At 46.4% G+C, this 11,014-nt stretch overlaps 1 protein-coding gene across 2 annotated transcripts in view; it reads left to right on the top strand.

Annotated features, from left to right (window-relative positions):
- Positions 1 to 930: 930 nt before the first annotated feature.
- Positions 931 to 11,014, top strand: part of GALNT8 (polypeptide N-acetylgalactosaminyltransferase 8) — a 40,097-nt gene continuing 30,013 nt past the window's right edge. For both annotated transcript variants that reach the window (XM_065421062.1, XM_065421055.1), the window contains exon 1: positions 931 to 1,144. In XM_065421062.1, coding sequence (XP_065277134.1) covers positions 931 to 1,144 — 214 coding nt within the window. The remainder of the gene's footprint in view (positions 1,145 to 11,014) is intronic.

The raw sequence follows: 11,014 nt of genomic DNA, 5'->3' as shown, positions 1-11,014 counted from the left end.
TTAAAATGTTATCAGGATGGGAAAACAGTTTATTTCCTAGCTCTAGTGAAATTTCCCTTTCTGAGTACAAATGGAAAAAATCTCTTCATTTGGCAGCTACCTGAGCTGCCAGTTTCAGCCTCCAGTCTAAAAAGACCATTAAATTATGAACCTGTCTCTCAAATAGAAATCAAGGACAGCGCTATAATCCTTGCCAGTTCTCCAGTCAGGGAGGAAACCACCCACAACTCTTGGCTGAACGTAAGCGGCTCCAAATGCAGCTACTTATAATGTCTGAGGATCTCCCACTGTACAGACAGTGGAGTGAACCAGGACAAATTCACTGGCACAGCCCCATCCCTGATTGTCTTGAGACGTGCACTCCATTTTGTTAAACTCCCTAGGTCCTTAAGCTATTTGCTCTTCTGCAGTTCTTTGGAGCCATCAATCCTCAGGGGATACACAATGACCCCACTCTACAGGATACTATCTTCACCTGTTCTGTTTCACATGCAGACATATAAAAATCTCATCAGATGATCCTGATCAGTGGCAAAGGAATCACTTGCAGATTTATTGTGTGTGTGTTTTTTTCTGACAACCATCCAGCAATATTAGACCTCCGGCAACATGTGCCACATGAGAACAATCAAATCCTTTAATTCACTAGGCAAGTCTGTTAGAGCTGTGTACCTTCCCATTAAAAGGTAAACTGTATAGCACATAGTGTAGGTAAAAGGCTGAAAACGCCCATCCCTTCCAGGTACTGTAAATAATTGCTGCCTGCTCTCTGACACATTCAAGTTCAAAGAGATCGCTCCACCTGAGCAGTCTTGATGTCTGCTCCAAAGAGGTCTTTTTGGAACTAATTTGGGGCAGCAACGACATACACGGCTCTGCAACTGAATAAGAATCACTACCAGGACAGATATATATTTAGAGAGAGAGAGAATGGTGTCACTGAGAAGATTACCAGGTCTCTTTCCAACAGTGCTGTTTCTTGTATCCACTGCAAATATCTTCCTTGTGTTTTATGTGAAGAATGTAATACAAGAACTGAAAAAGGAAAGCCACGGATACTTAGCAGTTCACCCCCGATCTTTCCGCCAAGAAAATGCAGTAATTGAACGGCTGGACCATTTGGAGATGTATATTCACAACATCTGTAAGTAAAACACATTGCTGTTCAGCAGCATATTTAGAACATCTAACTTCACTAGAATTAGGTCTCTGAATTCTTTTGCCCTATGGGTACTGTTGTAGCATTTTAGAAGTAATTTATGTTTGTATGTGTTTCTTGGGATTTGTCTGAACACATTTTCTCTGCAATATTCTGATTTAGAAAAGATTTGAGGATTTCTCTGTCATATCTACAAGGAAATGCCACTTGCCCTTACCTGCTTTGCTTTCTAGGCTGGTATCACCCTAAACTCTCTTGGAGTTGGGACAGGTCTTAATCATTTAGGGGCCCATATCTATAGATGTTGGAAACAGCAAGATTTGCAGTGTTAGATGGAAGAGATTAAGATCAAATGTGAAACACTTGGCAGAGCTGATCACACCAGCAGATTAATCACAAGGGAAAATAATTTCTTAGATTTTGTTGTTGCTGTAAGAAATCTATTGTGAGAAATGAATCTGTTTTGAAAGGAAGAGAGGCCTTGGGAATCCCCTTGCTCATTTCACCTGGCCTTTGCTGTTGTTGTGAGCAAAGGATTTGAACTTGGGAAGCCATGACCAGATCCTGTTTTTGTTCTTCTCATTCCCTGAGCTAGAAGGCCCGGCAGATGTGCTATTGGGAAAGGGGGTTTCTGAGATTGGTGATAGCTGCTGACTGACCTGTGTTCAAAAGCAGCACTGAGAGCTGAAGGGAAGATTGTTCAACCCTCAGAATACAGAATGAGGCAAAAAACTTCTAAGGGTATGTCTACACTAGAGCTGGAGGTGTAATTTCCAGCTCGGGTAGACATACTTGCACTAGCTCTGATTGACCTAGCACGCTAAACAAAGCAGTGGAGCTGCTCTGAGTATGATCCCATCTGAAACCCTAGATACATACTTGGGGGGCTAACCCCTCCTGCTGCTCAGGCCGCTACACCTATTTTTAGTGCTCAATCTGTTTTAGCATGTGTATGTTTGCCTGAGCTGGGAATTACACCCCCTGGCTGCAGTGCAGACATACCTTGAATGGGATGGAATATTTATGTAAGAAGAGATCAGGGCTTTATGACTGAAGATGCAGGAAATCCCTGTGTCAGGAATTCATTCTGAGAGGGATTTTGTTTGGAATAGTGTCACAGGGTAGCTGGCCCCTGTGGATAGAATAAGTCCAGCTCCCCTGGACCAGAGCCGGTGAGTCCAATCCAGTCAATTAAAGAGAGAGATGGATGGAGACAGATTGTGCCCTGGGGAGGGAAAGCCGCACCGGATGCAGCTAGCTCCTGTGGTGGGTCCCTGGATCAAGGGTCCATAGACTCAGGGAAGCAGCCCTGGGGCTGTTGCTCCAAGAAGGGAGCAGAGCCCGCTGAAACTGGGAAACTGCTGGGAGTAACAGTGCCAGAGATCTCCAGAGGGGTCGCCCTGAAGCCAGAGGCTAAGGAATAAGCTAAAACTGGTTTTCTGTTTGTTTGCTAACCTCCGTTAAGGAAATAAACCTCCTTGTAAAAGACTGGATGTGGCAGCACATGCTTTGGACTGGGTAGATGCCTGGCCCAGTGACACATGGTACTAGAAGTGGGGTTGCCAGCCTGCCCTGGAATAAGGGGAAAGATGGAGGCGGTAATCTGCCTGTTAGTGGCAGGACAGCAATAGCAGACCCTGGCCCTGCTGATACAATTGATGGAAAACCAACAGAAACAGCAGGAGGCCACTTTTGCTGCACAACAGAGGTAACAAGAAGTTCACTCCAAACAACAGGAGTGAATACAGAAAAGGTTAGGCTGAACCACACCTGGTTACAAAGCTGGTGTTGGGACTAGCGGCTGGTTGGTCCCAGGCCTAGAGAAGCTTGGACTGGAAGATGATGCTGAGGCCCTCCTCTGAACGTTTGAGTGGGTGGCAAAGGTGGCAGACTGGTAGGTGTTGACAGGGGTGGCCGCATAGCACCTTCCTAGTGGGTGAGGAGCAGGCAGCTTACCTGGCAGTAAGAGAAGAGATGGTGAACTCCTATCCAGTGATGAAGGCTGCCATCCTGGACTGAATAGGGCTGAGTCCTGAGGCATATAGACATAGGTTGTGGGTAGAACTGTTCCCACAAGGGGTGTGATGGTAGTAGTGGCCCAGAAATTATGGGACCTTGTGACACAGTGGCTCTGCCCTGAGACCAGTTCAGTGGAGAAAGTCATGTTAGAGCAATTCCTGAAAGTTCTACCGAGGGGATCAAAGAGCTGGCCTTAGTGGGGGAAGCGGTGGAATGAACTGAAGCCTTCTTTTAAGAGAAAGGAGACAAGTGGCCAGGGCACTATGATAAACTGTGGTGAATTCACTAGAGGATGACCTGGGAAAACTCACAAGGGGGAAAGACCTTGAGTGACCAAAACTCAGGGACATGAAGAATCTACAAGGGACTCAGGTAGCCCCACCATTTATTGTAAATACTGGTGAGAGGGAACCAGAGGGGCCCTATGGTTTGCTTCAGGTGTGACCAGTCCAGGCATAGTAAAACTGTTAGTAGAGTGGGACCATGCAGTGGGAGACCACTCCCACTCCAAAACTCTCTTAGAGTTGGACAGGGCTTAATCATTTAGGGGCCCACAGGAGCCCCACTGCAGATAGTAGAAGTTAGGGTGGGAGAACAGTAGTTGGGGACTTGTCGACTCAGGTTGTGGGTGCATGCTGGTTCAGGAAGATCAGGTGAAGGTATGTAGCCTGGACAAGCACCTCTGAGTACACATCTCCTATACCCATGGTAAGAACCGCATCTATCCCACCACAGAAGTTGAGCTGGAGGTTCAGGATCGAAGAGCTCAACTGCACACAGCATGGTCAAGTGTCTGCCTTGGTCCACAGTCCAGTGGTGAGACCGGGTGGATTTCCCAGCTCTTGTACAACGGGGCTAGAACAAGAGCCCAGGACGTGGAGGGTTCGAGATCGTCTAGGAAAATAAATAAGAGGGCTAGAGGCAAGATGGCAAAGGGAGATGGGGGGGGGGTGTCACAACCTTCCCTAATGACTGAGGGATCAGCTTAGAAAGTACCAACAAGAGTTGGACAATATAAGCACCTCATGGGGAAAAATCATCAGTCAACTGGCCAGGTTAGAACAAGCGCTGGCCTGGGTTCAGGTGGAGGTTAAGAAGGAGAAACAGCAATACTTGGTTCTGTAGGAGGAATTGACCCAGGCCCAGATAAGGAACACTCAGCAGGGTACTTGAGAGACCCAGATCGAGTCCCAGGCTCAGCAGGCTGCTGTAGAGACCTAGACATGGTCCCTGGTTTGGTGGGACACTGGGGAGGCCCAAATGAAATCTCAAATCCCACAGGATACTGTGGGAACCCAAACAAAATTCCAAATTCAACAGGGTACCATGGGGACCCAGGCTGAACTACCTGTAAAACAAGCCAGCGCGGGGATTCAGACAGGACTACTCCAACAAGTAGAGTCCTAAACAGGGAGCCAGGGGAAGAAACAGGGCTCCAGTGCAGGGAAAGAGATAGAACCGATCTGTTTTATAGCTCCCCTGCGAAGGCCTGGTGAGTTTATAGAACAGCTGGAGTCAGCGGAAAGCAAATTACAGAATCTCAAGTTCAAGAAAGAACAACTAGCCACAGATCTCCAATTCACTGAGGAGAATAGAGAACGTTTACTCTCTGTGGTTCACGAACTTGAGACTGAAGTGGAGACTCTGGGCGCAGAGACAGAAAAGCCTATTCACGCAGCGACTCCAAAGTCCAGGTGATGGAGATAAGACTATGTAGGAACCATGCCCAGTGAGACTGGGTATGTGACCCTGGCCCCACTGCGTAATATTCAAGGTGACTGGGACTGAGAGTTCGTGCTTGGGGGCAGGACCTCTAGGATTCAGAGAACACTCCGTGACTGGATGGGACTTGTGGGAAATGATAGTTGAAATGTTGGTATTATGTTAAACCACTGAGGGGAATATTTGGGTTGGATTAAGAAAAAACTTTCAGGCCCTGAAATATTGTATAATGAATGATGTTGCAGAATGTTGGGGCAGAACAGTGTTTTTGCACCGCGAGGGGTGAGAGTAGCCCCGGGAGGCCACCTCACAAGAAGGAAAATATATGCATTTTTTTATTCCTGGAAAACTGGGGTGAGGGTATGTCACAGGGTAGCTGGTCCCTGTGGATAGACTAAACCCAGTGCCCCTGAACCAGAGCAGGTGAATCCAATCCAGCCAATTAAAGAGAGCTGGGCTGCTATAAAGGGCTGTTGGGAGAGGGATGAAGACAGGCTGTGCCTTGGGGAAAGAAACCCACTCTGGAGTGGAGCTAGCTTTTGTGGTGGGTCCCTGCAAGGGGCCAAGGGCTCAGGGAAGCAGCCCTGGGGCTGTGTTGCTCCAAGAAGGGAGCAGAGCTGACTGAAACTGGGAAGCTGCCAAGGAGCAAGAGTGCCAGAGACCACTGGACCTGAAGCTAGAGGCTAAGAAATGAGTGAAGACCAGGGCTAGCCTTACCCTGAGGCGAACTGAGGCGGCCGCCTCAGGTGCCAGACTGTGTGTGTGTGGGGGGGCACCACTAGGACCCAGAGTGTAGAAAATTGTGTCTGCTGCTGGTGCATATGTATTCTCTCTGCTCTAGATGCACAGAGATGGCGGAGTGCTGTGCTGGAGGAAGGAGGGCACAAGAGACATAACAGGCAGGCAGGAGAAAAGGTGAGAGGGAATAACAGAAAGCAGCAGGATCTGCAGGGAGAGAGAGGAGGAGGAGCCTCTTATGTACCTCTCTAGCACCCCCAGGAGCCTGGACTGATTAACACCAGCTTCTCAGGTAGCTTCCTGTTTCCTGCTGCTTCCCTGAACCCACTTGAGGAGAACAGGCAGTCAACTGAAGTAGTAGGAGCCAGAAGACACTGATATCTTCCCTCACTCAGGCCCCGCTATCAGCCTGCTTATTTGTCCCCTTCAATTGAGTGTTGAGAGCCACTATAGCTGGCACAGAACAGCAGTCATGAGTGAAAGAAGAAAACGCCCCTCTGGGGCAGCATTCAGAAAAAGAAAGCAAGCAAAGGAAGCTTTTCTATCTAAGCAGGAAGGAGCTCTCCTGCGATACATAGACACAAATGTTCACGGTGAGCCTTCCGGCCCCAGTGAGGATGTGAGTGGTGAGGAGATGTCTGATCTTCCAGTTAGTCAGAGTGCAGGTGACCTGGCAGTTACTGCAGCATCCATATCTCCATCTCAAATGGATGTAACCATGCACATTCCTGAAGAAAAGTGTAGATCAGAGAAGAGTGTGGTGGAGGCGCAAGAAACAGCTGCTGCGGCGTTTAGTTCCTTAAGTCTAGATGATCCAGGACTGTGGATCCACTTGAGCAGTAGCCTGAGGGACTTCCTTGTACTGCATGGGCCACAGCAAGTGAAAAACTTCATGTTCCCCAAAGACAATGAAAATAGAAGATTCCATCCAACACATTACTGGCGTGAAATCCCCAATGGTGACAAAGTGGAGAGGCCATGGCTTATGTACTCAAAACCCAGAATGCTGTATACTGTTTTTGTTGCAAACTCTTCCAGTTTAATGTTCCAGCCACATTGGGTTCTACAGGAACAAAGGGCTGGAAAAATCTGGCTAGAAATCTGGCATGCCATGAGAAGGCAGCAAATCACCAGAGAGCATTCCATAGGTGGAAAGAGCTTGAGATGAGACTAAGGTTTAAGGCCCCCATAGATGATCAGCACCAAGAGAAGATTGCATCAGAGTCTCTTTACTGGCAAAGTGTTCTGAAAAGGCTTATTGCCATTGTGAGAATGCTTGCTACCCAAAACCTAGCACTGCGTGGCACTTCAGATCAGCTGTATGTGCCAAACAATGGAAACATCCTTAAAATTGTGGAGCTGATGGCTGAGTTTGATGCTGTACTCCAGGAGCATCTAAGAAGAGTCACCACCTAAGAAATGTACACACACCACTACCTTGGAAAAACAATTCAAAATGAGATCATACAGTTACTGGCAACAAAAGTCAAACAGAAGATTGTGGCAGATCTGAAGTCAGCAAGATATTACTCTGTTATTCTGGACTGCACACCCGATATCAGCCATACAGAACAAATGATTTTAATGGTGCGTTTTGTAACAACAACAGAACCTAGTGAAAATGTCCCTGCAATGGTGACTGTCAGAGAGCATTTTCTAGAATTTATTGACATTGATGATACTATAGGAGCTGGTATGATAAATGTGCTTCTTAAAAAGCTGGAAGATATGGGAATTGCGATAGCTGACATGAGAGGTGAGGGCTACGATAATGGTGCCAACATGAGAGGAAAGAACAGAGGAGTGCAGACATGGATCCGAGAGTTAAACCCTCAAGCTTTTTTTGTCCCATGCAGTTCTCATTCATTGAACTTGGTGGTCAGTGATGCAGCATCAGCTTCTAGTGAGGCTGCTGAATTTTTTAATGTAATTCAAAGCATCTATGTATTTTTCTCTGCATCAACTCATCGATGGCAAATTTTGAAGCAACATCTGGGAACATCCTCTCTGACACTGAAACCACTGAGTGCCACACGATGGTAAAGTCGAGTGGAGGCGATAAAGCCTATCAAATGCCAAATTGGGAAGATAAATGATGCCATAGTTGCCATTCTGGAGGATAATGCTATGACAGGAACTGTTTGTGGGAGAACAGTGGCAGAGGGAAATGGAATCACCAGAAACATACATAACTTCAAATTTCTGTAAGGCTTAGTGTTGTGGCATGACATACTGTTTGAAATAAATGTTGTAAGCAAGAGACTCCAAGGTGTTGACCTTGATATATCTGGAGCAATGGAACAACTGGACAAAGCAAAGTCATACCTACAGTCTTACTGGTCAGATGAGGGATTTCAAAATGTTCTGAAGAGTGCACAGAAGTTGGCAGAGGAACTTCACACTGAAGCTATTTTCCCACCCATTCAAGAATACAAGAGTCACAGAAGAAAAAGACATTTTGATTATGAGGCACGGGATAATCCCATAAGAGACCCCAAACAATTCAAAGTTGAATTCTTTAACCAGGTGCTAGATTGTGCAATACAGTCAGTTGAAGAACTTTTCATGCAGCTCAAGGAACACAGCAGTATATTTGGGATGTTGTATGATATTCCAAAACTCCTCACTATACCTGAAAAAGACCTACACCAGCAATTCAGGGCACTAGAGACAGTGTTGACACATGATGACATGCACAATATTGATGCGAGTGATTTAGGTGATGAACTGAAAGCCCTTTCAAGATACATTTCAGCAGGATCAACTCCAAAGGCTGTTCTGGAATATATGTGCACAAATGAGATGACCACCCTCTTTCCAAATGCTTTTGTTGCTCTGCGCATACTTCTAACACTTCCTGTAATAGTTGCCAGTGGAGAACGCAGCTTCTCCAAGCTGAAGTTAATAAAAACACATCTACGCTCCACAATGAGCTGTGGAGAGGCTGGTCGGCCTTGCAACCATCTCAATAGAGCATGAGCTGGCCCAGACTGTGGACTTTCAGGAAGCAGTTCAAATCTTTGCAACCAAGAAGGCACGGAAAGCACCACTTTGATTATTAAAACAGATAAAAATGCCAGTGTTTACTATGTGGACAAGAAAAGTTACATTTGCTGTTCAGGCGTTTGAAAGTTAAGTGTTACTTAAAATTTTTGAACAAGGCATTTTAAGTTGTTAGTTCTCCTTTATTGGGGTAGGTAGCAGAGCAGTACCATGAGAGGAGTAGAAGAGGAAGAAGGCAGAATTGAGACCTTTCAAAGTTTTGGCCCAAGCGAGGGGGCATGAGGGCGTCATTTGAGCTCCCTGCCTCAGGTGCCAAAATGTTGTGGGCCGGCCCTGGTGAAGACTGTTTGTTTGATAACCTCCATTAAGGAAATAAACATCCATGTGAAAGATTGAGTGTGGCAGCACAGGCTTTGGAGCTAGGGAGAAACCTGGCCTGGTGACAAATGGGTGTAGTCCTGCAGCCTTACTAAAGCGAGTTGTCCCACTGAAATCACCCAAATAAGTGCTTCAGTATCAGGCCTTCAGGCCGTGCTGTCATTAGGATTTTTTCCCCCATCATCGCTAGGCCTTTTCTGTTCCACCAGACTGGTAGCAATGGTGGGAGGGATAGTGTAGCCAAGGCACTGCCAGCTGCCATGGTTTTAGAATCAACATGTTGTCTTGAGCAGCGTTTCTCAAATGCAGCCAGCAGGGATCGGCGCCCTGCGGAATGCACAGCCTCCTTGGGGGCTCTGGGCAGCACCTCTGGAGTCACTTGGGGCCAGTGTGCGCAGTGCCGGAGGCGACTCTTGTCAGTGGCTGCAGCGTTTGGTCACTGGGGTGTTCCCCAGGGCAGCTCCCCCACTCCTGCCTGGCCATGGCACGGGGAGTCTGGGAGTCTGGGATTCTGCAGGCGGCCAGTGAGTTCCCAACCCACCTTCCCCGGGGCGGGTTTCACTCAAGGTCCATTGGCGGCAGAGACAGAGAGATGGGTTGGCGTTTCCCCCAGGTGGGGCCACACTCACTCTTTACAGTTGCTCAACAGCTTAACAGCTCTGGGCTGTTGCAGTGCTTGGTAGCTCCCTGACAGGGTGAGGGGCTCCCGCTCTGTGACACGCTCTGAGAACAAGAATAGGAGCAAAGTCCATGTATGCTGAATGGGGAGCTCTACTTTCCACTGCCTTCCTACTACATAAATAAATTATCTGTTTTTCCCTAAAGTTAATTGCGTATTTTAGGAAAAATTGTCAGAGCGGCCACCAGCAAGAGTTGGTAGCCGCACTCTGAGGCCACCAAAAAGTTTGTTGTGAGAACCCCTGGTCTAGACTTTGCCGTTAGATAGGCTTGTGAATACCAGGGAAAGGGGATATAGAGCAGGGATATACAGCACAGTGATCAGCCAGAGATGAAAGCAGCCCTTTCAAATGTCTCTTAGGAAGCCCCGGAAGTGGCTCAGAATATGTGGGTTTACTTCTCCAGCTCTAGTAATAAGTACCCCAGCCCAATGACCACACCATCCTTAGTGACAGAGTATGACTCCAATTCACCTGAGCACCTGCTGCTTTGCATATCTATGCCAATTGCTTTTAATATCTATGAAAAGTAACAGGTGTGTTCGGTTCAGTATTTGAAAAAGACACTGCTTTTGTTATTCTAAATCAAAAGGCAAAATATCTCTTACAAGGGCTCTGCGGCATACGAGTCTTTAAGGGACATTTTCCTTTTGAAATAAATACAGGAATTTACAATCCAATAAAATAATCATCAGGAGAAATAAAGTTAAAATGTTAATATTAAAAAGTTAATATGTAACAACAACCCTGCACACACTGATAGCACTCCTGTTTAGCGAAGTGCAAAAATAAATATAAATTCCTGAGATATATACCTATAGACAGTTTCTGTGAATCCCCTGTCTTTTTGATACAGCCTAATTTGCCAGTTCCCCCAGAAATTTATCTAGGCAAGGGAGATATTATTAAGCAGCCATGTAATGGGGATAGGGTGGGGAGGTCGTTTGTGCTTTATGCTTAGAACTATTCTCATAGCCCATATCGCATAAGCAACATGGTTCAGATAAGGCCAGATGCTGATCTTAGTTATTTCAGTGTATCAGCACAAACTCTATTGAACTCCTTGAGTCCTGTTTCTAATACCACTTGTACGCTGGTTTTCTTTCTGCATCTCTCCATTGATCCCAGTGGAGTTTCTCTTTATTTACACCAGGGAAACTGAGAGCAGAATGGTTTCAGGGGGTAGCTGTGTTAGTCTGTATCAGCAAAAACAAGGAGGAGTCCTTGTGGCACCTTATGTGACCAATATATTGACATTGTTAAGACTAACTTTTGGAATCCTGCCTTTACAGATTCCTTTTTATAAAGAAGCTAGAAA

Source organism: Emys orbicularis, chromosome 1, assembly GCF_028017835.1.
Source record: "Emys orbicularis isolate rEmyOrb1 chromosome 1, rEmyOrb1.hap1, whole genome shotgun sequence".
In the NCBI taxonomy this organism is placed as follows: Eukaryota; Metazoa; Chordata; order Testudines; family Emydidae; genus Emys; species Emys orbicularis.
Note: the sequence above shows the minus strand (reverse complement) of the source record. Positions and strands in the feature narration are given on the sequence as shown.